This window comes from Plectropomus leopardus, chromosome 9 (assembly GCF_026936395.1).
Source record: "Plectropomus leopardus strain MGB_pleo_1.0 chromosome 9, ASM2693639v1, whole genome shotgun sequence".
NCBI classification, from domain to species: domain Eukaryota; kingdom Metazoa; phylum Chordata; class Actinopteri; order Perciformes; family Serranidae; genus Plectropomus; species Plectropomus leopardus.
The window spans coordinates 24,133,740-24,161,729 of record NC_142184.1 but is presented as its reverse complement, the minus strand read 5'-3'; the positions used below and the strand labels follow the sequence as shown (position 1 = coordinate 24,161,729).

General features: G+C 38.8%; 2 protein-coding genes across 4 annotated transcripts; one reads left to right on the top strand and one right to left on the bottom strand.

Moving 5' to 3' along the window:
* Positions 1-8: 8 nt before the first annotated feature.
* On the bottom strand, positions 9-11,012 carry znf362b (zinc finger protein 362b). Of its 2 annotated transcripts, none has more exons than XM_042492579.2 (9): positions 10,859-11,012; positions 8,405-8,468; positions 7,859-8,120; positions 7,226-7,330; positions 5,504-5,822; positions 4,116-4,340; positions 3,756-3,834; positions 3,455-3,613; positions 9-2,237 (listed from the first exon to the last, which is right to left on the bottom strand). In XM_042492579.2, exons 2-9 carry the CDS (start codon positions 8,465-8,467, stop codon positions 2,121-2,123), a joined length of 1,329 nt encoding a protein of 442 aa, XP_042348513.1. In that variant the 5' UTR covers position 8,468; positions 10,859-11,012; the 3' UTR covers positions 9-2,120. The 2 variants fall into 2 exon arrangements, with proteins under 2 accessions (XP_042348513.1, XP_042348514.1); XM_042492580.2 differs by having other exon boundaries at positions 7,859-8,093.
* Positions 11,013-12,603: 1,591 nt separating this feature from the next.
* LOC121946408 (tumor necrosis factor receptor superfamily member 1A) lies at positions 12,604-26,806 on the top strand. 2 transcript variants are annotated; one of them, XM_088082294.1, is made up of 10 exons: positions 12,604-12,720; positions 15,940-16,033; positions 16,132-16,257; positions 17,392-17,523; positions 17,660-17,708; positions 19,191-19,366; positions 19,620-19,796; positions 20,928-20,965; positions 21,263-21,371; positions 24,076-26,806. In XM_088082294.1, the coding sequence occupies exons 2-10, from the start codon at positions 16,021-16,023 to the stop codon at positions 24,426-24,428; spliced, it is 1,173 nt and encodes a 390-aa protein (XP_087938420.1). In that variant the 5' UTR covers positions 12,604-12,720; positions 15,940-16,020; the 3' UTR covers positions 24,429-26,806. The 2 variants fall into 2 exon arrangements, with proteins under 2 accessions (XP_087938420.1, XP_042346889.2); XM_042490955.2 differs by lacking the exon at positions 12,604-12,720 and adding an exon at positions 13,831-14,168.
* Positions 26,807-27,990: the final 1,184 nt, after the last annotated feature.

Sequence of the window (27,990 nt, the reverse complement as noted above, 5' to 3'; positions counted from 1 at the left end):
ATAAGTGATGAATTTATAACAGTCTGTTTATTAAACAAGGTAAAGATACAAAGCTTTTTTTCCTTTTTTAAACATTGATAACCTTAGTTTAACTTCTCAGTCTTGGCTGTGCATATTTAGTCGTCTAGAAACTGTATATGAAACCACAATGCAAGACAGGAAAAAGTGTAATAAATCTACGCAATATCTTTTCATAGAGAACATGGGTTAAACAGTTATCATACAGATTACAGCTCAGGAACTCCATGCGGAAGGAAAAAAATGAAAATGTTTACACGACTGAATACTGCAGAACACAATACAGAGTAATGGAAATGGGATGATAAAACAGTTAAGGCTTACATGTAAATAACTGATATAAAACATGAATATTAATAACATATGGGTAGACTAAAATAATTACAGTAAGTTCATACATAAACTTTTACAAAACCCAAACAGAGCATGTTTATGAAAACTAAAAAATAGGTACTATAAATGAGTAACATGTTTTACAGTACAGCAACATGTACATTTTCCCATTATCTCAGAGAGAGAGAGAGAGAGTAAGTTGAAGAGGCAGGGTCTGTTGTTGGCGTAAATGTCTGTTTTCAGGCCAGTGGCTTGAGTAATAAGTTTTTTTTTATTCTTTTGAAAACATACTATATACTGTATATGTATTTTACATTATTTTCAGTTCCATCTCAAACATTATCGTCTAGCCGTAGCACCTTTTTCTGACGTGCCCTGAAGAATACAGGGTACTCTGTTAGTACCATCCAGAGGTTAAAGTTACAGTAAAAATACAACAAACAATACTGTATACAATAAAAAGAATACTAAGGAGAAAAAAAAACCTCAAAAAGGAGAAGCATTACCTCCACATAATATAGGCCTATGGAATATGACTTATACTGCAGTTTATTCCAAATGGGTAAAGCTTATTAAAGATTTAAAAAATACTTAACTGGGTCAGAGTAGCTGTACAATAACTTCACATTTTGGTCCAATGTTTGGGTTTAAAATTTACCACTTGAGTAAAATTTCAGCTGTTTTAAAAGTCGGGCTGAGTAGAGTACAGCTGGCACTCAAAGATGTGCAACGTATTCGACCTCTAATACTTAGAAAATTAAAGTCAAAAAGCTTAACAGAGTCAAGAAAGCAGACCGAACTATAAGATTTGCTTCCTCGTAAAAAACCTTAACAAGGTTCATTATATGGCACTAGTTAATGGAAAGAGAGGAGAACATAATGCAAAAAGCAGTGTTTCTTTGATCATGTGTTATGATCATAAAGGTGCCGTAAAGGTGAATGTCAAATATGGAGTGACAGATTTTTTAGAAATAATAATAATTAAAAAGAAAAACATTCATTGCTCTTCTTTTCCATCTATTTTTTTGCCTCCCCAAGTCAATAGCATCTTAATACAATCATTAAATGTTGAAATTGTCATCTACCGATTGCCTTTCTTCAAATTTAGATGACCCTGTAAATGTGTACTTGCACAAAAAGTGTGAGCAAAAACAAAGAAGGTAACAGAAAAAGACTGTTATTTATACACAGTCAGTACTCTTAGCTGCCACAAGTAATGCCCTTTGGCATTTTCCATCCAACAAGATTGAAACAATTTGAGCCAAAACCACAAGGCCTAAAAGTGCTTTAAGATTATCTTTGGATGTCTCCAGAATACACCCAGCAAATGTTTACTTTCTATTCTCTCAATTCTTTATAAGGGCAAATATCATCTGGCACATTTTGGAAACCCATTTCATGGAAGAGGAGAAAAAGAAAAACTAACTAAAACATTTCTGATGACCAATGCATCCGGCAGTTTACATGACGCTTACGAAAGTGCTTATTAAATCTGACGCAAGACATTCTTTGCCACTCGATCCTCCGGACAACAACTAGCTGTATTTTTTTTCTTTACATTCACAAAATAACGCTGTGCTCATTTTTTGACAGACGGCCTGTGTCGAGATGGATGGAGGCGGCCTGTGTACTGAATCTAGCACTGAATGCTCATGTCAGCTGTCATAATGCTAATGTAAGCCTTATGTAGATGGCTGTGGGTGCAGGGCCTCATAAGCTCCAGCCTAACGTAGACTCTGAATCTGACCTGCTGCTGAGCAGCCGGGAGCTCAGATGAGGGAGATGCGTATGGGGATGCTGGGGGACTCGGTCCTCTGAGGCGACTGGTGGCTCACTAGGTGCTCCACCACCGTGTGTTTGGACATGTGCTTCATAAGGTAGGTCTCCTACAAAAGACACAGCAATGCACAACAAATTGTCCAAAATGAAATTACTGCTATTGGTAGCAAAAAGATGAGACAACAGCCTAAAAATAAACCCAGTTATTATACTGTACATTTTTATCTTTATCAGCAATAACAGTTGAAATCCCTGCATTTCTCCTCCTTACTGGCCTTTTATTTTAAGGGCATTTGACTTAATCTTATAATTCAAATATACCAAGAGTACAGGTATATAAAATAATAAAACATATTTCTAGTTAAACGTGTGGGATCCAGCAGCGTGATGTTTCAACTGTAAAGTCTAGCAGTGTCAGAGAAAAACTGATTTGTGATGTGAAATTGTTTTATGTTTAATTCACCTGGACCATTTGTTTTTTGAGAGGAAGGGACCTCTGCAGATAATTTCACTTCAGGTGAAAAGCTCCTGAACAGTGAACACTAAAGAAATCCACATGGGGGACATGGAAGAAGTTTTAGCTTGTTGCAATCTGCATCCTCACTGCTAGATGCCACTAAATCACAAGCACAGTTGAGCAGCATCAATCTCTTCTGTAAAAGGAGCACTTCCTCCTAGCAGTTGCTTTTTTTTTGTCAAAAAAACAGTTCAAAATTCTATTCATATTATAATGCCAAACAGCCAGTATTTGCATTTTGGTAGCTGAAACCAGTAAATATTCAGCATTTCTGTTTTAAAAATTCCATTAAAGGTGCAGTATGTGTCTGCAAAAAGACAACAGATTTTTTTAGTCTCAGTCCCACGTCATTAAATACCAGTTTTCTCCTGAATTACATAATGTACTTTTAAAATTATGTCACAATGAAAATACTCAGACTTTCTGTCGATTGAGTTTTTTCAGCTCTAGAGTAATCTGATGGAGATCTTTGCAGATGGAAGGTGGTAGAAGACATCTTCATTTGACTGGCAAAGAGATCAAATATGTATGCAAACCAGGTTTACCTATAAAAGTAATCAAATGAACTGATGCATGGTACATCATCCCCATATGTCAAAATGAGAAGTGGACGAATTCCCAAACAAGAATTCATTTTGTATGTTTGAATGCTCAAAAACAGGAAACACGTCTAGTTTCAGATAAAGTGAGGCAGAGTTTAATCAAAGGCCATCATCTTATCAGCCATACCTACAGTCTGTCTTTAGGCACCCTGGGAAAATCTGACACACATAAAGATAACTTACAGCTAAGCTGTGGTTTACTTACTGAGGTGTATGCCCGGCCGCACATGCTACAGCAGTAGGCCTTCGCATTTTTGATGGCGTGCGCTGACAAGTGGATCTGCAAGGATGCGGAGTCTGAGTAGGCACGGTAGCAGTTGGGACATTTATACGGCTTGTCTTTATTGTGCTGCCTCTGGTGAGACTGTTAGGGAAGAAAAACAGACAGAGGTCTTTAATTAGCATTTTGATTACAGTCAAAGCAATTAATTTGTTTTTTACTACATTTTCCCCTGTGCAGCTGTCTAAATGTGTTGCAGAATTAAGTTGTGTGACAATGTACTGACCTGGAGGTTTGACAGCTGGGTAAAAGCCTTTTCACATCCGGGGTGAGCACATTTATAAGGCCTATCGCCAGTGTGGATTCTGTGGCAAAAGAAGTGGATCAAAAAAGTTTGAAAAAATTACTCAACATTAGCTTTTTAATTAAGAGAGATGTGCGTAGTTGAAGAAGTGTAAACACAATCTGATTCCATAATAAATTCTGTCACGCCATCTTCTCACACATCTTTCCGTCTCAACGCTGATGAAACTAACATTCAATGAAAGAAATACTGAGCCAGGAAAATGAAAAAATGGGGTAAGATTTGATGGATGAGCTGGCTGTAGCTTGACATTCCCTGCTTTGTGTTCTCAGCAGGACCGACCTGGTGTGCTGCTGCAGGTGTGACAGCTGACGGAACGAGTTCTCGCAGTAGGAGCAGTGGTAGGGTTTGATCCCCAGGTGGATGCGCAGGTGCTGCGACAGGTAGGAGGCGTTGGCGAACGTCTTGGAGCAGTGGGGACACTTGTGGGGTTTGGCCTCCGTGTGGGACTTGGAGTGAATCTGCATCTCTGACTTGGTTAAGAATGTGAGTGGGCACACTTTGCATCTTCAAAAAAGGACACAAAAATGCATAAATGTGATCAGATCAGGTTGTTTCAGTCAGTTTTGTCTAAAAGTACAGCCTAAAGAGTCTACACAGTGTAACACCATTAAAGGAATACTTCATCTCCCAAATGACGGTATTTCAATGACTTATCCCGTGTTAGGCTGAATTTGAGATGAACCAAGAATCCAAAAATGTAGAAAATCACCTCCCAAACAGACAGCCCTTCTGAAGAAGAGCCAGACTCCATTCATAAAAGAGTCATTTTGCTTTGCTGAACACAGGAGCTTACACTGCCTCAACTGGTATTTTTCTTGTGTTATTGAGTGACTTTAGTGAGTACAAAATAACCTTTTAAAACACCAAAATCACACAATAGCAAACAGACTAAGTGATGGAGCCAGTTTTGGATGAGCAGCTTCAGTGTGCAGAAAGGTCAATTGAATGTGGTTACAAAGAGAGCAGACAATAAGTGGTACTTTCAAGAAAAACAAAGATTTCTTCACAAATTCGGCGTAAAACTGGGTGAGTAATTTGATATACAAATGGTCATTTGGGGGGGGTTAAGTATTCCTTGAAAGTTTCAAAGTATGAAACAACTGATGTTTAAACAACTAAATACCAAGACCACTTAAGTCACTTTCAATAAATATATATAGCAAACACAAACAATTGTGGATCATAATCTATATCCAAACTAGCAGTGGCGCTGAGAACCAACCAAAGTAAGAGTACAGTTTAACTATAGATTAACTAAAAAGAAGTTGATGGTTTTGTAGCTATTAATTACAAACATTCCTTAAGAACTGCATGGTGCTAACCTAATGTATCAAGTACACTAAACTAAAGTAGAAGAAGAAATTTGCAATATTTTTCTAGGCGATAATAGGTGGCAAAGATGAGCTGACAGTTCAATGAGTGGAAACTCCTCACTGAGACATCAGGTGAAAGTTAGTTTCATATTGATGTCTCAGTGAGGAGACACATCTAAATTATCTTTAGCTTACTTAAAATCAAACCTGTCTCGAGCAATGTCTATTGATCTTTTGTGGACCACAATTAAATTTGTGAATTGGCTTTGCAAAGTCAGTGCTGAAAGGAAATATCCTTTTCCGCTGTGATGCATTTAAACTTGAAGACAATATCAGCAGCTTCCTGTTCCCAACCTGTAGGTTTTGCCCTCTTTGGGTGCCACGGTGACACAGCCTTGATCAGCTAGGATGGGGTAGGGCACCACCAACAGGGGACCAGACGGGTTTTCAGCTTTGATCTTCTTCCGTCCCCGGGGTGCCTTGGGTGGGGGGCCCAACAGTCCAGCCAGGCCTCCCACTTTCATGTGGTCCATGCCAGGACCGCTAGCCAGGCCAGAGATGATGTTCACAGAGGGGGCGCCGCCCAAGCGGTTCTGGCTGCTGGAGGTGGGAGTCGTGGGGGTCAGGGCCTCTGAGGTGCTGTGGCTGTCGGGTCGGGATGCCGGAGCCAGACCTGTGACGGTGAAAACCACACCTGTTTTAACACAAGCACCTACTATAACACTACACAAGACTACAGAGGAGTTAGATTATTTCTATAACCAAGTTATAAATCTACATCACATTCACATTTTTGGTACACAGGCACATTGTGACGACCAACTTGATTTTTTGATTTTGATTTTTAATGTATACTCCTTACTGGGACTCTCTTAAAATGTGGTATTTCACCCAGATGGGCGTGTTTTTTTGCAGGACTCAACAGTGCAGACCTCGGTGAGGTCTGTTATTGGTTCAGCCTGTGCGTGCACATTCATACTTTATATGATAACCTGCATGCACCTTTGTGAGAATTCAGAACATAAAACTTGAATTATTTTGGTTTGAATAAAGCAAACTAGACCGAATAATTTGCACATACAATGTGAGATCCGTTTATTTGAATGCATGCAAAAATATACTATTCATGTTTTCCTATAACTATAACTGATAGTCTGCCTTGTAAACGCACTTGGGATCTATTGATGCAAGACATGACACTGATGCTGACAGGAATGCGCATCAGGCTAATAACACTCTGTGTGAGGCAGGACGCAAGGAATCGCCCCTGGATGTAATACAACATTTGTACTAAGTCTTATTTCCTCCTAAAGAGCCACTGGTTTCCATTTGTTTCCGTATGGTATAACAATCAGTTAGCAGACTCCTGAAACTTGTGTGCCAGATATATATGTGGCACACAACTTAAGTTCCAAAAGTCTGCTCAATGATTCGAACAGAAATGAATAAAATCCAACGGCTGCCTGAAACAGAACAAATAAACAAATATTCCATTTTGCACCGTTTGCAAAATGGTCCGCTGTGCTGCAGAGAATGCAGATTTGTAGCAAATGGGCCACAACTTGCAAAACCACTGATAATGGTAGTTTAATAGCGTCCTCAGCCTGTGTATCACTTGAGCGTTACACTGATATATTGCTTTAAAATTTTGTTGGTTTACCACAAGTCAGGGTATCTGGAAGTTTTATAGTTTGGTTTGCACCAACTTCACTCTAAAATTAGCTGAGGCAAAAATGCCTGAAAACCAACAACTGTGTCTCTCAGAATTGCTGTAATACAGCTCAGCCTGCACAACACACACTCTGTGTTTATTTCCACACTTAAAGTGTCAGGAACTGTTCAATAAAATGTTTTATATGACATTTTGCAAACCTTTCGATAAACTATTAATACAGTATCTCCACAGTTTCCTATGCTCACTGCCTAAATGCACACTGAATGTTCGTACAGCAAATATACTTTTCTTATTTACCAGCTATGGTTTGTCCATTAATTCTGATAAAACTGCTGTCGATTTACATAAATCAGAGGCAGATTTTCTTGCTGACATGTCACCATTTCAACAGACTGCAGTACCTGAGCGATGGTTGACGCGGCCCTGCTGCTCGCTGAGCTGTCTCATGTGCCAGTCTTCCCACAATCCTTTGGCCTTCACTGCTGACTTGTCGTCCATATTTCCATCTGGAAGTTGTCAGGTGATTTAATCAGTGAACACTGAATTGTGTCTTTATATAGAGAGACCTTTGCACTGTGCAGTATATGTAAAGTCAACAACTGTCGTCTCCAGAGGCCGTCATCACCACTATATCTGAGGTCCTCAAAATTATTTGATGGAAGAAAATCAACCACAGACCTTAAAAATACAAGTTAGACAGCTCAATAACTTCAACTTGGAGATTTGACACGTCTACAAAAAACTAGGGCTGGGTATGGTTTGACATTTTTTGATTCCTATGCCAATACGATAGTTAAGCTGCGGTACTAATATACAAATTATGTCTAAGATATGTGGTCTGTGACACAAGTTGCCTTGTAAGACAAAACAAAAATTAGTTTTCTGAATCTAACAGAAAATATCTGATCAAATAAAAAAGTAACAAAGGCTAAAATGTGACCAAGCACTAAATGCCAGCTTTAATGCTTGCTGGTTTTTAATAGTCTAGGCTTCTGATGTATTTGGGCGTACCAACACCAAAGCGAATATTGTACCTGGTCCAGAGCTGGAGGCAGGGCGAGCGTGCAGAGCGATGTCCGGTTGTCCAGAGCCCTGCGGCTGCGGGTGGTGGCCCGGCACCTGCTGTGGCTGCGGCTTTGGCACCGACATGACATGTTGAGAGCTGCCGTCCGGGGACGAGGTGGGCACCAGCAGAGACTGCTGGGAAGGGGTGGAGGTAGGCGGCAGGTGCAGGGGTCGGATCTTCTCAGCCATCAGCTGCTCCTTGATCTTGTTAATGAGCACCAGGTTATCCAGCTGAAAGGGTTAACGGGTCATGCTCAACAGAAAACAGCCACCGTGTGTGAATGTCATTCATGCCCCAAAAACACATTCCAGGATAGAAAACACTGAGCAGCACACAGTAAAAAGTTCACCTCTTTTTTTCTAAATCTATGAACACGAGCTGTGACGGATTCTCACTGAGAGTTTGTCTCAGTGATGGACTGGTGCTGAATGGCTGAAAAGACATTCACACATGGAAACAAATGGCAATGACAGGTAGAAATGTCCCAGTAGTTACATGTGATGAGTGGACTTACTTGGCCTGGCATGGAGGGAGGCGGCGGCCAGAAATATGGGTTGTTAAATCGAGGCTCTGCCATTCTGAAACGAATAAAATGTACTTTAGTCATGGTCAAAAGTCAAGTTATACTTAATAATATATATTTTTATTGAAGCACTTTCAAAGAACTGAAATAACATTGTTCGGTAGATTCATTTTCCGAAACATAAACCAGTAGACAGAGCACGTTGAACTATCAACCCAAAAGTCAAAGTATACTTAATGAGCTGTTATCTTGCTATAAGTTTGACAACGTCAGGCAGGATCACAATCTATGATACAAAGTGTTGTTTTTTAAACTACAAAGTGTTTGAATGTTCTGAATATGATCTGTAGGCAGACTGCGTTAATGTTACAGACGGGAAGACTTTCACTGTGGAGAAGAAAAGGATGACACCTTAACCTCAGGAACAACGTTTTCATCTTTAGTAGAAAAGGTGAGCAGTTTCCATTGACCCCAGACTACTTTCTATGTTTCATTAATTTCCATCACATACACTTTCATAGCTTTGAATGCACTTCAGTCACATAACTTTTCAGTATTAAGTATGATTCACTGATTGCTCACTTGATTGCTCGCATTGTGAATTAAAAAAACATCAAAAAACACACAAAAAAAGTTCTTTGTAAGACAAAAGACACATGATAAGTAAAGTATAAAGTATACATTTCACTACACGGGGGGCACAAGTAAGAGCAACTAAAGGATATTTAATAGTCAGCTCAATAGAAGGACTTTCATTTATATACATTTCTTTAAACTTACTCTGGGACAAATATAAAGGTTATGTTAATTTTTTTATGACACGTATATAAAAATGAAGTTGGGTTTGTGGTTACCCATAGAGGTCAATGTTATGTTGGCTTTGGGTTTTATGGGCTTTTAGAACTAAAATAAATCAGTTAATAACAACAACAACAACCAACATTTACATTAAGACTTCATAAATAAAGACAATTTAACATACTTTAAAGGCCTTTGGTTCAGTTCCAAACTGTGGCCCTTTGCTGCATATCATCCCACTTCTCTTTCCCTTCTTTTGTGTCTATCTTCACCTGTATTATCATTAAAAGGCATAAAAGCCCCCAAATAAACTTCTTTAAATATATATATATATATATATATATATATATATATATATATATATATATATATGTTACAGATTTTAAGATAGTACAATTTAATTTCATTTAATTAAATCTTAAAACGTATAGTTTGACCAAAAAAAAAACACATCACATCATGGGGTTCACTTACCATGAGCAAAGAAAACTCATGTCAAGGAGGAAGACCATGAGATGCAGTTGAAAGTCGGAATAATCTAGTAAGTGCACCTTGAATTATATATATTTATTTTATTTAATTCTTTTTGTCTGAAAACTATTCATGATTTTCAAGACCCTATAACAGCCTACAAATGCAATTAATAAAAAAAATAATTATAAAGTCATAAACATTGGATAAAGACTAATCAGCAACAGCCTCACATCCATATTAATAACTGTGTGTAAATTAGACCTTCAGTGAGCCCAAAGTGTCCCCGTCAACTTAACGCGGCTCAAACATCTAAATGTCACTTAGAAACATTTAGTTACTCCTAAAAAGACATCAGTGTGACACAGCCTTAGCCGATTAGCTTGGACAATTAGCTCCTCTGTCCCTTTTGTCCGAGAGTGAAATCCTGAAATAAGTGCACGTCGCTTTAAATGTTCACATTAACGCAATAAAGGACAAAAAACTTTGCATTTCTTTGACTTTTCGGACACGTTGGCTGTCTCGGAGCCTCCGTGGACTCTCACTGATGCGGGCTTTTACGGATCGAGCCTCCCGGTGCGACTCAGACATTCTCAGACAGTTTTCTTTAAACATTTCCAGACAAAAGAGAAACAAAAATGGCAGCCTTATTTTTATAAGGCGGGACGCCATATTCTGCAGACCCCAAAAATTTAGGAGCATGAACATGTTGTCGTGAGGAGGCTGTCGGGGGAAAGAAGCGAGCCGACGCGCACACAAAGGTGTGTTTATCATGTCAAAGGCATGAATGATTGTTTACGGCGAATTGCAGGTTTGAATAGCCCGGCCTCCCCACCTCTTAAAAAAACTGACACTTCCTACAACAACCATGCCCTGCAAAAACAGCACGGAAACGGACAAGATGCAGGCTCGAGCCAAACAGCACACCGACTAAAACAACCGTACCGACGCGTTAAGGTCACAATGTAACCGGCGCACAATGCCCTTTCTCCCCAAACACGCTGTGCCATCTTAGCCAAATTTCACTTTTAGGGCTGCTTTTTTTTCACATTCTGCAACTTTTGGACGAATCAAAGGACAGCGGTTGCATTTCGTGCACAATGCACGCATTTAGGAGCATAGCGCTTATCGGAGAAACACACAGCTGCGAAGACACGAGAAGACATGCACAAATACCTTGTGTCCTGATTGCAGATATTGTCTTGCGAGTACAGCTATAATATAAAAGGTTGATGTTCTTTCTGCCTGCCTCCAGTCGGACCACCGCTTCCGGGTCGCTTTGTTCACTTCTGGGTGCTGCTGCAGGCTCACATACACACACAGACACACACACAAACGCGCGCACACACAGGAGGAAATATATTTTTTGCTAATGTTGCTTTGGATTTTTACAGGATGACCTACTTTGTTCATGTTTAGTGGACACCGCATGCATGATGAATATAATAACCTTATTTCAGCGCGTGTTTGGGTTGGATTTAGTCGGCAGATCTGCAGGGGTGGAAGTCAAATCCCGAAATAGCAACGCAACAATGTAAAAAATACTCGATTACAATGAAAAGTACTGCGTTGAAATTTTCACTTCAGTAAAGTACTGACTGCTAAATGTGGCAAAATATGTAAAGAAACAATAGTTTAATAAGAAAAAGGACCAATTGAAATTGCCGAAGAGATGCTGTTAGGTGTTTTAATCTGCAGCATTTTATGTCTTCATTACAATGTGTGAAATCTCGTACTGCAAATATATATATATATTAAAAAAAAAAAAAAACGCAGTCAGAGAGATACAGTGACAGTAAAAGTGCAATATCTCTAAAATATAGAGGATAAAATTAAGAAAGATGTAATCCAAAACTTAGATGCACCAGTGTCCAAATCTGATGATTTAAAACCCACAATCAAACTCTCCGGTAAATATTAATTTGGTGATTAACAGGGGAAAAACTGTTTTAATCGTGTCCTTTATTAAAGGCAGATAATAGTCCTTATTGTGCTTGGTGAGACCTTGCCAAGGGGGTATCAGAATCAGAAATGTTACATTGCCAAGTAGATTTTCACTTAAAGGGAATTTGAATTGGTGATTTTTTTGGTGTGTAACATTTAAGCACAGGGCAAAAAAGATGAAGATATACTAATTATCATAATAATAACAAAAATAAGTATTACCACCCCAATAGAGGCTAACAAAATATAAAGGCAGATGCATTGGCCAAGAATCCTTTTTTTCAAAACCTAGACAGTGTTAAGATCATAACTGGTTAAAAAGTGGTTTGTTTTGTTTTGTTTTGTTTTAATATTTAGGTTACATAATATGCATAACTCTTCTGTCAACACATAGTTGAGAGAAACCTGCAGACACTATTTCAACCATATTTCACCATGAAATGGGAATATTTTAATGTGTGGTTTGGACTTGTTTTACTTTGACAAAGCATTGAAATGACAGTTATGTCCACCCAGTCACCAGAATAAAAAATTGGCAGTGTACATTTCTGCAAACCACGAATATGTTGCATTTGTACATTTTATATCATATCGGCAAAGTAATGCAGTACAAATATACGAGCTGAGGAAGAAGAGGAGGGATGGGATGGAGGACAGTGCGACTCCATCAGTGTGACATCTAGGTGAGACAGCTGCCAATCAGCAGCGCACTGTTTGAGACCAACAAAGAACCAAACTGGGTATTTTTAACAAGACATTGGAACATTTCAGTGTGAGTTTGCGGTGATAAAACCAAGCATTTTGAATGAGACATTGGGACATTTTCAGCCTTGTTTGTGGCAACAAAACCATTTATTTTTGACAGGACTTTGGGACATTTCTAATTTTGTTTGTAACAACATATTAGGTAGACCTATTATTTGTTGTTTATTTGTTACTTGTGTTGTTTTTTAATTATTTTTTGGCTTTTTTCTTGTATTACATCGCACAGCTTCAGAGTGAAAGGGGGAGACAGAGGGGATGACATGCAGCAAAGGACTACAGCCACTGTGGCAAGGACATGGCCTTTGTACATGTGACGAGCGCTCCACCAGGTGAGCTACTCTGCACCCCCAAACTGGCCATTTATAATGAGATGTCTCGACATTTACAGCTGTGTTTGTAGCAACCAAATTGGGTATTTTGACGCAAAACCATTGAATACCTAAAACTAGCAGTTCAGACCATAAACATACAACAAAGAAGATTTTCACTGATCTTCCAAATCAGTTGAGAAATGGGGTAATTTTCACCGAGACTTTTATACAGTTAGACTCCTTTTTGTAAACAGAACCTGCTGACCATCAAAAAGAATGCAGATTTAAGGCACTTTTGCATAGTCTTTGTTTTTCAGACCCAGGGGTTGCTGCTTCACTCCAACATGAGCTTCCCTTTAACTCTAAGTGTTTTTTGTTGTTGTTGTTTTTTTTTTTAACTCAACCTAACCACACATTTCCACAGCATTGTCACAACATAATGTCAAAAATGGAATATGATGACAGGAACATAACATTTCAAGATAATCGCCACATACGAAACTTACTAATTTAAAATATCTGTGGTTTATAGAAATGAACAATGCCAACATTTATTTTGGCGATTTAGTTGCATAGCTTAGACATCTATATTTAAAAAACTTTTTTTTCCATCCACATATAACTCAGTTGTAACATCCACTAATCTACATTGCGTTTTCAAATATTTTCAACAGTCAAGAAGACTTAAATGTTTGATGTGATATTTTTTTTAAATGAATATTCATCTGTCTGATCAGGGATTAAATTTATTGTGCTTGATTGATCCCTATTTTGATAGCTGCCTACTTACGAGGCTATGTCATCTAAATGTGTATTTAGTTGTGTATTTAGTTAATTCGTGTGTATGCCGCCAAGCAAAAAAGATTTGCATAGAAGCCACTAATGTGCCTAATATTAAAGTGTGCCCATCCACCCCTTACTCCCACTCCCACCTACATACTGTATCCAGCTCATGAGTTATTCCCATATATGTCACCAGTCTGAACCGCATTATTATCACAGAGGTTCAGTGGAATCATAGGAAACAATCAGGCAGAGAAAACTCACTGACGTTGCCACCAGTAGTCATGTCACTGTGCGTGTGTGTGAGATTGTGGAGGGTGTTGTGTGATCTCACTGTGTTTCCTGTTTCTCGCACCACTTCTCTGAAGACTCCTAAGAACTGGTAGCTCTGACCTAAATACTCGCAAACACACACACACACACACACACACACACACACACACACACAGAGGCTTTCTTTATTGCTTTATTTAACTCAACGTCAGAGGAAATCTACAGATGGCTTAGGGTCAGAATCCCTCAGCCTGTCTGTGAATTTAACCGTCCTTGCCTGGTTATGACACTATTGTGATCATCTGCCTTTTTGATTTTTTTTTTTTTTTAAATGAGTGAAACAAACACTCATTTAAAGTTGGTCATTACACCCTGTCAGGGTCCACTCTTCCAACATGGACTTTGTTTTGGTAAGTTATCCAAATCAGATGTTTTATTTGGATCATCTTTACGCTTGTTTCAAGGATTAGTTAGCCTCTATGAGTAGATTTACATCATCATTGCTTATTGTCGTAGTAGCTGTTGTTTCGGTCTTGCTTGAAAGTGACCAAACAAACACTATGTCTCAATAGTTGCTAGATAAGGTCAATTTAAGGAATTGCTTCCATTTTTAAATGCTTCTATTCTTTTAAGAAATTGTCATTTGTATATTTTTGGGTGACTGTGAATCATGGTACAGCATCACTGACTATTGAACACTGAGAGAGAGTTATACAGGATAAGCACAGTCTCACTGTGTCTGTTTTTAAGAGTTAACATTAAGGCTCAACATGTTGCTGCTTATCAGTTGCAGTAAAACACCAAGGTTTCTGTGTTGAGAGGAGTCATGAACTTATCTGTGGATGAATGAAGTGAGGCAGGTCTCCTGATTAATGGGGCTCATGGTATCTAACCTTATAAATTTGCTTCATTATTATTATCATTTAAAGTATTGCTAAATCTACTGATTGTTCGAATAATTGATCGGTCTTAAGAATGCTAGCAAATAGCGAAAAATGCCCAGCACAAGTTTCAGAGTGACATCTTCAAATGTCTTGCTTTGTTCAATCAATAGTCCAAAGTCCAAAGACGGTTACTCATAAAAGCCAAGAAGAAAATATCCAACTTTGAGAGACTGAATGCTTGGCATTTTTGTGATTATCAAAATAGCTTTCAATCAGTTTTCTGTCAAGCGACTAATCAATGAATCAACCGATTGTTTGAGCTTTAAGATTCACATATTTATGCGCCTTTGTGCCCATACGATATAAAGACGTAGAGCCAAACCCAGAGCTTCTGTTGTCGTTTGCGGTCAGATTTAACTCTGTAAAAATAGTAATTAACAACACTCCTGCAACCCTGCTGCCATGTGCTTTCTGATCACTGCCCAGCCACCACAGAACAGGTGCCTCTTTACCCACAATCCAGTTTTCTGTGGGGTTTTGAGATCTGAGGGCAGCTTAGGATTCATTTTTACTCCTATTCCTATTTTGGTTCCCATATTTCCTTTCCATGCCTCCCTCCTTGTCTCTTCACCTCATCTGCGGGTGAGAAAAGGTGTGACCTGTGTAAAGGAGGTCTTTAGAGAGGAAAGTTTGTTTCATTCAAAGAGTTGCAGACGGAGTTTGGGTCTAACTTCTTCCGTGTGTGTGTCTGTTTTAGTAAGAGACAATCCATGCAGCAGCATCTTCTTCTTTATATCACATTAAACTGCAGTGGGAAGAAAAGCTGGGCTCACAAATATCATGTTTTACTTCTTGGCAGTTCACAATAGGTTTGGTTCATTCCTTATCAATATGCATCAGGCATGGGCTACTATAATAGAGTATTTCACAGGCTCCATCTGACCAGCAGCAAATTGATAAAACTTTTTGGATTAGTGGGTGAAAAATAATGGTTAAAGGGATAGTTTGGATGTTTAAAGGGAGGTCATATGAAGTACTTATTATTTTAAGTACAATCAAATTGTCAGATTTTACAGCTGGTAACCTTTTCTGCTCTATTGTCAAAATTGGACAAATCCCCATTAGTGTGCATAACAATGTACTTTCCTCTCTTTTGCATCTTTTCTTGTACCCCCCACCCCACCCCCTTGATATTGTGTGTTTATGTATGAGATGAGTGTAAAATATTTTAAAATGTCAGTTGATTTATGAGCATGCTCTCCTCCACACAGACCTTAAACCTTAACCTTTGTTTCAGGTTTTCCCACTGATAGTTTGCTTGCTGTCACCCGGACAGAGTTACGCTGAGGTGACAGATCAAGAGAGGAAATGCTATAGAATGTGCCCACCAGGTGAGTTTTGACAAGGAGCTGTATGCACTGGGCTTGTGTTTTACACTTGAAGTGGATGTAATTCATTCACCCTTCTCCTTTTCTCCTCTGTCTCCCAGGATATCATAAAGTTGGTCACTGCAGTGATCCAGTTGCAGTGCACAAATGTAAAAAATGTGGTGATTCTGAATACACAGAAAAAGAAAACACCTCTAAAGACTGCCTGAGGTGTAAAATATGTGAATGTAAGTGCCTTGTTCAAATATTGTTATAGTGTGATGTGAGAGATACAGTCAGCTTGAGGGATATTGTGTATGTTTTTAAGTTAAATTTGACCAAGACAAAACATTATCTTCATGCCATTCTAAACAAATGAAAAATGCAAGAAAATGAAATGGCAAGAAAGAAGATAATGACAGTGTGTGGGATGTTTTTGTGGGATATCCACAGAAAACGTTGCAGTTACAAAGGGGAACAATAGTGTAAGGTCTCAGGTTGAGGCTGTATTCTGCGAAGGCAACACATACTCATTTTAATACAGTTTAAATGGGATCTTGTCTTAAAGCTGTAGTTGTTAACTTTTTTAATGAGGCTAATAATCTGTTAAAAACAGATCTTATTCCTCTGCTTACTCTTCTGCAGTTGTCAATTATGTCAATCACTGCTTGTGAACTGTGGTCAAACTGTGAAACTAAGCAGCGCTGATCAAATTCAAATTAAGAATCTGTTGCTGCATTGGCTATTTCTCACCTCAAATGTTTTCAGAAACATATTTTAGTGTACTGTTTAGCTGCGAAATGAGAAAGTTTGTGATCAGCTGCCATGATGAAAGCAGTGCAGTACAATTCTGAAAACATTTGAGGTGAGAAATAAGCAAGCAGGAGCAGAATCTGGATTTATATGTGATCAATGTTACTAAGTTTGACCATTTGACCAAAGCTCATGAGCCATGATAGATATAACTGATCGGTGCATCAGACACTCCTCGGCCATTATTGGTTATTTTTTATGCACTGCTGTAGATTCTGGTGAATGCCTTTAAAAACAGTAGGAAGAGGACGAAGGACCTGATTTTTTTTCCACAGATAATCTGTATCATGTATTTTTTTTCACAATTTAGTGACAGTTTCAGCAAATAAGACAGAAGTTTATTTTCATAAAAATGATCAGCTGTAGCCTTTTTTTAGTTCAGTCATGACTCGGAAAAGGTATAGGATAAGTTTTGACATAGAGTTTCAAAAGTTAGCTGTGTGTTGACTTGATGAAAATAATCCCTGGATCACGCCTTCATGATAGTATTGTCCAACATGACACCTTATGGCAACCTTGTTTGTATGTTAAGAATGTGGACTAAGAAAGAAACTGTTATTTTTCACCAGATCAGGAAGTGCAAATAAAGCCCTGCACCTATAATAGTAACACGGTCTGTGACTGTCAAAAGGGATACTACTATGAAGGCTCTTCCCTCAAGGATAGATACTGCCAGGCATGCAACTGTAAAAATTGTGAGGGTAAGTGAACTCAGTCTTAGATTGGCATTCACAGCTGTCATACTGATGCATGTTTTGGTCTTTTCAATGTAATAGAAACACTCTAATGGGAGCCATTGGGTTCTTTGAATTCTCACAATCTCATTTTTCTTTTCAGAGCCTGATAATGATCCTGACTACATCATGAAGTGCCAGCCTTGCCAACGGTAGGAGATCTTACAATATGACAGATGTCTCAACATGTGTAGATTTTGGAAAATACAGAGCTGCTACCTCAACTGATGGCAGAAATCACAGGGAAAATATAATCTTTATACTGTTGTGATAGCAAGTGTTTTTGCCATTTAATACTGTTTTGGGTGTCTAATTTATTATCGTCACTTTGTCCTTCTACTTTTCATAGTTACTATTTTTACCCCTTTCTACTCCTTTGTAAAACTTTTTTTTAGAAAAATTCATGACTTATATGTAATTTGTGTAAAGCTTTTGGCATAGCAGTAGATTCAGTGTTTTTCATGCTATTTTCTTTTTTTTTTCCTCCAAGGAGGCTCTTCCTGATTTGCTTAATATCGGAGCAGATGGATTTTTAATTATGTGGATTGCAACAATGAGTTTGTTTGTGTAGATACGACGTATCTTCATTTCTGTGATGTTTACTTTACCAAGTTAATAAAAGTACACAAAATAGTTGTGTGCTGAAACAATTATTCAGTGAATCTATTAGTCGATTGACAGAAAATTAATCTGATGATTGACTGTTTTAGTATTTTAATCAAGCCAAAAAGGCAACTTTTTGTTCACTTCTGGAACTCAAATTTTATAATTTGCTTTATATTAATTTAAATTTGGATTTTTGACTGTTTTGTGGAAAAAAGACCAAACAAAGTGCATTTTAGTCGTGATCTAAAATGTATCACTGTGGTGAAATCAGACTGGAGGAAACTTTTGCAAAATTCCAGACCTTTTTTCTCACCTCTTTCAGACAGTTTCTGTGGTTTGGTTGAGGCACTGTGCCACCTGCGCTGAACAATATGGCTAGAGATGTTAAATGTTTCAACATACTGTAAAGTCAGTTTTGTTAAGACTGTTAATAAAGTAAACTGTATACAGTACTGCTGTTTAAAGAATAGGTTCACAATTTTCCAAATAAAAACAATAGCCAGGTGCCCACAGGAACACCGAAGCTGTTTTTGCTGTAATCACTCCTATTTTAAAGGTGTAGTAGGTGTAGTTTTCCTCTCACCTGCAGTACTATTTATCAATCTAGATTGTTTGTATGTGACTTGCAGTGTTTCGAAGATATCGGCCATAGAGATGTCTGTCTTCTCTCCAATGTAATGGAACTAGATGACACTCGGCTTGTGATCCTCAAAGTGCCAAAAAATAATTAAATAAATAATAACAATCTGAAAAACTCAACAGCAATATCTCTTTTAAATCATGACCCGATCACTCAAGATAATCCACAGACCTTTTGTGAGCAGCTTTATGTCGGAAGTTTTTTTTTTCATCTGAACTACACCTACTCAGTATGAACAAGAGGGATGAATACAACATGCAAAAACTGTTTCAGTGAACATATGGACACCTGACGGTTGTGTTAAGACTGTTGTGTTAAATCCTTTAAAGCGAGAATTATTGTGATTGTGTTGTCAGAGTCCACTACATTAGTCTCTTCTTTTTTCCAGGAAGGAGTGTTTGGAAGTCCCAGAATGCAAGAGGAAATGTGCAGCAAGTCATTCACGTCCACATACATCTACGGCTGCAACCATGTCTGCTTCCACATCTATAATTACTGCATCTACAAAAACCACAGCTTCAAACAACAAAACGGACCCCATCAAAACTCGATTTATACATAACGGTTAGTGCTAAATGTGTGCTGTACTTCAACAAGGGAAATGACTGAATCATGCATTGGTTTCATAGTTTTGCCTAATATTTTAAACTCACATTATGAATATTTTAATAAGTTTAACAGAATCTGGTTGAATCCCCTTTGTCCCCACCATGTGTGGCTGTTGTCGTGGATTGTTTCATGTCATGTTTTCATCATCAGTTTTTTACATAGAATAAGTATATGTTAGAATTGATGGATGGTCCTTGTTTGTCCACAGCAATGGCGGAAAGTCCCTGGCTGATTCTCGTGGTGTTTCTGGTGACAGTTATGGTGACATTTATGGTGTTCTGTTTGCTGCTGTTGGTGTTTGCCAAGAACCCACTCAGATTCAGCTGTCTCTGCTGGAGAACGAACAAAGACCTGAAACCGCCTGTCGAGGACCCCCCATTCAGCGGTAATTATTGTGGAATTTATATAAGCACATCTGTTCCAGTAATTGAGTACAGTTTGAGTAACTCGTGCTTCACTCTAGTATTTTATGTAACTTATCCCTCAACTTAACTAAACCGAACTTTAATATAACTCCAAATGTCGATATATTTGGACTTTTTACTACAACCTTTCTATTTAGCACTGAACAGAAAGTAAAAGTTATCTATGCTCTCTTAAAAGACAGGGGCTAATACTGATGTTTTTTTTGTGAAAATGCATATGTTCCGGAAGCACTGAACACATGACTAGATACATGAAACTTGGACTATAGAGCACAAGCTGTATGAGATTTTGTAAATTGATGTTTTGCTGTTGCTAAAACTGGTCCCTGATAAATCAATGAAATCCATGGAGGCATGTGAGAAAAACAGTTTTCTTCCTGAATTCAAGGAAACACGGCATGCCAAGCTGCAGACGACTGTTTGAGACCAACAAACATCCAAACTGGCTGTTTTTAAGTGTGATATTGACTGCATTTCTAGCCTTAATAGTGGCATCAAAATAGTTGTTGTAGGCCAAGACATGATCTTTTTCTCAACCATAACGGAGTATTTTTTTTTTGCCTTAACATAACTACACGTTAACCACAGAGTTATTGAAACATAAAGAAATGTCAAGTTTCAACATATTTTCTGCATAATAATGTAGAAATGTAACATATCTGTGGATTGCACAAACGTACAATAACAACATTTATTCTGGTGATTGGGTTGTAATTACTCGTGCTTAGTGGTTTGTTGGTTATCCACTAAAAAATGTGTGTAGTGATTCCTTACACAATAAAAATATGTGTAAATATATTCCAAGTTAAAGGGACATTTATTGCCACAGAAAGTATTTCTGCTATTTAACAAAAAAAAGTATTTTCAAAGAAATTCTATATATAAATTCTCTATAAAATTATATTATATTTATAATTATATATATATATATATATATATATATATATATATATATATATATATATATATATATATATAAATTATATGTGTGTGTGTGTGTGTGTGTGTGTGTATATTTTTAAATGTGCTTCCTCAACTGAACATGCTGAAACAGGAAGTTTAGTGATCATATCTGCTTTCCTTTCAAACAGGGCAAAACTGTCATCAAAGCAGCAGCCCAGACACGCAGGTTCGTGCTCAGTTTCATACATTTTCTCCTCTCTTTAGATTGTGACATAGATTGTAGCAGCACTGTAGGTGGACAGTCAGAGGGCCTTGTGAAAAAAAGTGTAAATGTCAATGAGAGCAAAGGTAAAATGTCGATCCAAATTAGGGTTAAATTGAACTAAAGCTGTGACAAATCAATTATAGAGAAGTGCTGGTGTGTTAGAAATGTTGAAAGATTTAATTTGTCACTCTCTAACATTTAAGAAATGTGGCTGCAAAAAAAGATTTTTACTTCCTCCTTTTTGTTTATCCTTTCAAGACACTTCACATATCTGAGAAAACACCCATGATGACTAACAGCCACAGTCCAGCCCCACCCGAACATCCAGCCCACATCGGTCCTCTACCGCCAGACGCTGAACACAAAGGTAAGATACATGCAGAATCATAGTCATATCACAAAAATATTTGCACTTAAGGCCAGCTGCGGACGCCTCAGTGGTATGACTCAGTAATTCCCATAAGCTCAGACTAGATTTCACTGCCCATGTATTGTACCTCAGTGACATGACGCTCTGACCTCTCCCTTTTTTAACATCCATGGCCGAAACAAAGCACTGCCCATCGGCCAAAGAAAACTTTTATTTACTGCTAATATGTTTCTGAAAACAAAGTGAGAAATAGGTAATGCAGTCGTTACTGACCGGTTGGCAGATGTGTTGAGCGTCCTCAGCTCTGATTGGTTGTTTTCCAACTGTCATGGTAAATTGTAGTAAATGCCATTAGAAGCGGGCGAAGGAGGCAAAAGAATATAATTTTGTTTATCAGATTATCTGACTCATGTACCACTGTCTGAATATGGTGACAGTTTCAGCAAATATGACAAAAGTTTTTTTTTTATAAAAGTTAACAGCTATAGCTTTAAAGGCAGTTCAGAGGCTTTGAATCAAGCTGTAATGATATCATCACCGTGTAGGCAGAGCAGTTTCAGTTCTGTTGTTAGATGTGAGGACACATTCGTATTATCAAAGAAACACTTTTCCTCTTGAAAGTAAGAAACTACTTTCTCCACAAGTGTAAAGAAACGTGTGAAACTGGTTCCGATACAGAGTCAAGTCAAGACTTCTTCAGAAGTATTTATGAAAGTCCATTTCTGAGGTGGAAAATAGAAAGTGAAGAGAAACTGGTAGTATGAAGGACTGAGGGAAACACAAACTCAAACATCCTTTTTGAAAAAATGAAGTGTAGCAGGAGGTGTAATACATTAATTTAATCTAAGATCTCAGTGAGCCTGTTCAGAAATTAGAGATTAAAAAAAAGTTGTTCAAAGTCAAAATAAGGGGAGAAACCAGGTCAGGGTTTTATGGAGGTATCTCCATTTTATTGACCTTCAACTTGCTTGTGGACGAGAGACCAAAATGTAAAGGAAAAATATCCGTTTACAAAATACCTGTGTGCATGTTGATGGGGCCTTAAATGAAAAGATGGATGTAGCTTTCCTTAGTCCCTCTGGAAGGTTGTTCCAAAGTCTGGGGGGCCTGACTCCAAACGCAGTGTAACCTTTGTTTTTTAGTCGAGATTTAGGAGCCACCTGGAGGGTCAAAAGGTCAGAATATAGCATGGGGTCAAACCGTTATGGGCTTTAGAAGTGATAAGTAACTTTTTTGAAATCAACTGACAGGTAGCCAGTGCAAAGATGGCACGATAGGTGTGATGTGTTCTCATTTACTGGTACCTAAAATCCTGGCCGCTGTGTTTTGTCTTAATTGTAGAGAGGAAAAAGACTTTTATATTGCAAATGGAAAAAAGGGAACTGCAATAATCAAGCTGCGAATAAATAAAGCATGAATGACTCTTTCAAGTTTTTTAGAAGACAGAAATAAATTCATTTTAAAAATTTTCCCAAGATGAAAAGAGCATGACTGTATGACGGATTTGATGTGGCTGTTACAAAGATTCCAGTGTCACCTCACAAAACGTCCACACGGAGAGGAAAGAGTTTATGTGTTTTCGCACACAGCTTCTTCAGCTCATTAAGTTGCCAACACATCGCACCTGTTAAAATGCAGCATCGCCAGTCATCATGCCACTCATGCCAAACATGAGAAAAAAAATGTCATGGTTACACTTTCCACCAACTGATTAGCGATGTGGTGTGTTATCTTCAGCTGCAGCACTATCACACTTGGAGCAGCAACCTTTTCATCTCTGCTTGTTTAGCACGCTATTTATCATTGATCAGCCATGTGACCCACAGTGTGGAGGTTGGAACTGGGAAACAGGACGCCCGCACTTTTTCGCATCAGTCAGCAATTCAGCGTTAGGGGAAATGGCAAATCAGATAGCAAGTGCATGTCACTCAAATGATTTGCATCCTTGTACGTGATGTTTTAACTCCTTGACACCATCCACACATCTTCGGATGTTATTTAAAGAAATATGGAGTGTGAAAGGTCACATATATTTTCCGTGGCTTTCTTTTTACATTTCAGTAGCTCATTCTAATGATATTTAATACCTGATCAGTTTCATATAATTAAAGCAAATGACAGTCGATCAATGCTTCACTCTTTATAATGCTTATCAAGTTGTTATTCATTTATTGCATAATACAGCCCTGTGTTGAAAAAAAAAACAACACTCTGAAGGACCTTTAACATAACTGCATTTCCTGTCATTCGTAATGTCATGTTGTGCTGTCTGGCATTTGTGGCTGAGCTGAAAACCCCGTCATATTCGTAATGCTGTTAATGCGGTATTGTGGTGAGGATTACGTTTCGTCCTTTTCATGAGTTTGGGACGGTGGCTGTCTGCTTTGCTGTTAATGTATGTGGGTGGAGATTTATTATGTATATTTATTTATATTTATTATTTTTCTCAATGAGAAAAATACACTAGACTTATCCTTTAAGAGCACATGAACCTTTTCATGATGACTGCAGTCAGTGCAGGGCTGATCTTCTGGCATGTTTAACTCAAATACCTCTTTACGGTTACTGTATCTTAATGACCTTTAGTTTAGCTTGAATCTGGGTTCACAGTTTGGCAACAGACAGCACGCTCTTGCAGCTGACCTTTATCCCCAGCAGAGTTTTTGGTGTCCTCTGATGGTCTTTGATTCTCTCCCTCCAGCCGCCAGACAAGATAAGCAAAAAGAGCACTGGCCTGCCATCGTCCTCTACGCGATTATCAAAGAGGTGCCCCTGCGTAGGTGGAAGGAGTTCTTGCGCCTGCTGTCGGTGGCTGATCAGGAGCTGGAACGGGTGGAGCTGGAGGCCAGTTTTTGTCTGGGCTCTATGGAGAGGCAGTACCAGATGCTGAGGCTGTGGAGCCAGCACCCCTCTGCTAGCCTGAATGATGTCTTCTCAGCCTTGCACTACATGGATTTATCTGGCTGTGCCCAGCTGCTGCAGGAAAGCCTGGAGAAGCTGAATTGGAGCCCTGAAGTGAAGCAGGGTGTCAGTGGGACAGCGCAGGACACCTGAGGCTGGGGACACAAACACCATACTGTCATACAATGACACATCAGTGCTTCACCTGTGGACATCAGTTCCTGGAAAGAACGTTACTAACTGTAGCCATTACATGGCACAACCACACAAAACTGCAATGATGTCACAGATGACTCATACTGAGTAATGCAGATGTTTATTTTAATCTACAAGCGGTTTACAAAGTAATGAAAAAAAAACAGAATAAAAGAGTAGAGAAACATTACAAACGGCGTGGTTTGGGTCCACTTGTCCCCTCAAGATCCAGACACACCAAATCAATGTCAAAGAACTAGTGGCAACTAAAGGTGACTGTTGCGTGGCCTCATGGTGCCTGTGTCTCGCAAAAAAAAGATGCATCTGGACAAGCGTCAAAGACTAGAGTAGCATGTACTGTATGTTCTGCGCGTGCGTGAGAGGCCTAATACATATAAGTGTGTTTTAATCTTAGGCCCTTTTGAGCAGTGTTTTTTTTTTTTTTTTTTTACTTTCCTCACTTCCATTTCTCTTCTTGTGCGCTGTGCTGAACTGTCAGTCAGAGTGATTTCAACCACTGACAGGCGTTGCTGGCTTCATCGCCAGTTCAACATGCTAAATCGTCTGGTAACAAAAGTGGACAAAGGACACACCGCAAATACTAGGGAAACATACTCACCGACAGCCCGCCATTGACCAGGTGGTTTGGAGTATCAGCGCCCTGAGACAGCAAAAACCATCATCAAAACACCAAATGAGGGAATATCTTTAGGAAGAATAAGGAGGTCAGGGACTTGAATGACTAAAAACCTTATTAGGACACATTATGTTGGGTTTGCCATTAACGTCTCACCTGTCTGTTGTGTGTTACATGGCATTATGGGGCACTGTGGAGATCCTCATTGGCCCAACTACAACTGGGATATCACCTCTTTTCCCACTTTCTTTAAAGGGTAAAGGGTATCAAATGAACTGCAGATAAGTGCATAATATTTGTGCTAGTTGTTGAGCTATATTTTACCTCTGACACTTGAAATGCAGAATGTACTGTACACAGAAAATAATGGATTTGTTGCACTGCAGAGTCAGCAGCAGAACTGGAGGAGTGGCTTCCTCTAATGCATGGGACAACAACAAGAGTAGCACAACAAAATAGTAAATGGACTCCATTTATGAAGCAGCTTTCAACCAGACAAAGCACTTTGCAAGCTGCCACTTATTCACACACCGATGATGCCAGAGCAGCCACGCAAGGCATCCGGCCTGCTCATCGGGAGCAACTCAGGGTTTCGGTGTCTTACTGAAGAATACTTTTTGTGGACAGGAAGAGCTAGGGATCAAACCGCCAAACCCTCTAATTCATCATCATCAGAATCAGAATCAGAATACTTTATTCATCCCAAGGGAAATTCTGTTCGTAACAGTGCTCCGCTCAACCACAACAAACAGGTAAGAAAAACAAGACAATGCACATAGTGCACAGAATGACAGAATAAACGATATACATAGTGCAAAGAGCAGTGCGCAAGAAATAAATAAGACTGTACAATAAGTGGGTCATTTATGAAATAACCTGACACTGTGCAGTGAGTGTGGAAGGATGACCTGCTCTACCCCTTGAGCCGTAGCCGCCCACATAAAGGACATTGAGACTTGTTACCACTCAGGCAGAACTCTAGTTATTGAAGTGGAGATTTCTTTTCCAAGAATTAAGGGAAATCCCCTCCTATGAGGTCTACTGTCAAAACACACTCTCACACACCTCTTAACCTCCAGTTTCTCATATGCTCCCTCTTAAAGGCCAGCAGCTCAGGGTTGTGGTTTTATTTCCGAATACTGTATTGTACATATGTGTAAATCTGTGAGCGTGTATTTGCGAAGCAGCAAGTGGTGAAAAGGGAGAAAAACTTCTTAATTTAAATTCCAAAGAGATGTGATTTTATACCTCCGTACATTGGTGCTTTTTTTGTTCTCTCTTTATTTTATCATTTAACTAGTCAAAGTAAAGACTCTTTATCAGTTTGATTATTTAAACTGTGTGAATATTTTAGTGTGCATCTGTGATGTTTGAGCAGCATGTTTGACGTCTCCTTTGTGTTTGCAGTGAAGGAAAGTCTTCTGTTACAACTCAGCCGCTCATTCTTGTTGCGCACCCTTGTAAGGGAAGAACACTGAAATCCCCAAAGGACGTCAGATTTTCAGTTTCCTGCAAGTAAATGGTGTCAAGGTGCAGCAGGCTGGGTTTTTCCACACATATTCCATCCAAACTGATGGTTTCCTGTTATGGGGTTGGGGTATCTCACTTTGAGAGTTTTTGTGTGTCAGTTCAGTGACTGACAGTAAAGGACTTGGACTTTCCAGTGAATTGAGTTTATTAATAAATGCTCTAACAAGAATCTAGGTCTGTGGTTTGTGGTGTGTCTGCGTGTATTTTACCATCACATTTCTGTTCTGTGATGTATGTTTTAATTCTAAACTCAAAGAGTGGACTGACTAACACCATCAGGGTGAGGGTGATTTTTGATTATTTTATTCCAGTCACTTTTGTATGTTTGGTGTGTGCCTGTTGTGTTTTGGTTTTGTCTCTCCTTTGCCCCCCCCCCGTCTGCACTCTACACACCTGCCTGCAATCAAGCCTGTACCTACAAGAGAGCCAGCTCAACAGTCATTCCCTGCCGAACAAGGTTTGTTGCAATTCCACCTCTGTGTCTTACCTTTTCTATTTTTTGTCCGTTTGCCTGTTTGTGATTTTTGCTAAGACCTCCAGCCATCCTGTCCACCCCTTCAACCAAAGATACCACAAGAACACCCCTCACCTCAGTCAGCTATCTTAAAGTAATGGTAACATGATAATGTTCAAACAGTATGTCGTAGGTAAAATTCTTGGCCACAAGGTGGGAGTATTAGCTGAGTCTTTGAACAGCAGCAGCTGGCGCACACTTTTGAGCACAGGATCCCATACAAAGAAGATGTAGGCAGGGTGCTTGAGGAGCTTTTATTCTTGGGGTGGATTAAACCAATCTCATGAATTGCAAATTCCGTCTCAGCACAAAGAACAGCTGTCCCACATTGTCTGTGTTCTCTGGATAGATATAGACCCAAGATATTTTTTTTCATGTTAATTAGTTTGTAGACGTACAACTGCGGCATCTGAAATTGTGACAGCTGCTTTAAAAACACATTAACGTGTTAGTATAAACAGATATGCTGCCAAGTAACTTTAGATGAGGGAAGTCATTTTACATCTGTACTCAAATGCAGAATTTTGGCATATTTTTAAATTACTCCACAATTTTAATTGCTTTTCCATGGTCACATTAGATAGGAGCTATAAATACAAAAATCTGTATCTATTATCCTGGTGGTGAAAAAAGGGGGAGACATCCCAGATATGTCTTACAATATGGCTAAGGGGAGGGGCGTGCAGCTTTATATGGCTGTATTTGGTATTTATTTTTCCACAGATTTTTAAAGGAAACATAAAATCCCCAAAATTACAGCGTTTACAATAGCCAGAAACTGTGAAAAAAGAAATTATCTTTGGATTTTCAAATTTCTGACAGTCCTTGAATACATGATG

Coding starts and splice junctions, on each gene's coding strand:
- znf362b (XM_042492579.2), bottom strand. CDS start 8,467: ATGGCAGAGCCTCGATTTAACAACCCATATTTCTGGCCGCCGCCTCCC. Junction 8,121..8,404: donor CTCCCTCCATGCCAGGCCAA/GTAAGTCCACTC, acceptor TAACCCTTTCAG/CTGGATAACCTGGTGCTCAT. Junction 3,614..3,755: donor CCCAGCTGTCAAACCTCCAG/GTCAGTACATTG, acceptor CTTCCCTAACAG/TCTCACCAGAGGCAGCACAA.
- LOC121946408 (XM_042490955.2), top strand. Junction 19,367..19,619: donor AACTCGATTTATACATAACG/GTTAGTGCTAAA, acceptor GTTTGTCCACAG/CAATGGCGGAAAGTCCCTGG. Junction 20,966..21,262: donor GCAGCAGCCCAGACACGCAG/GTTCGTGCTCAG, acceptor TATCCTTTCAAG/ACACTTCACATATCTGAGAA.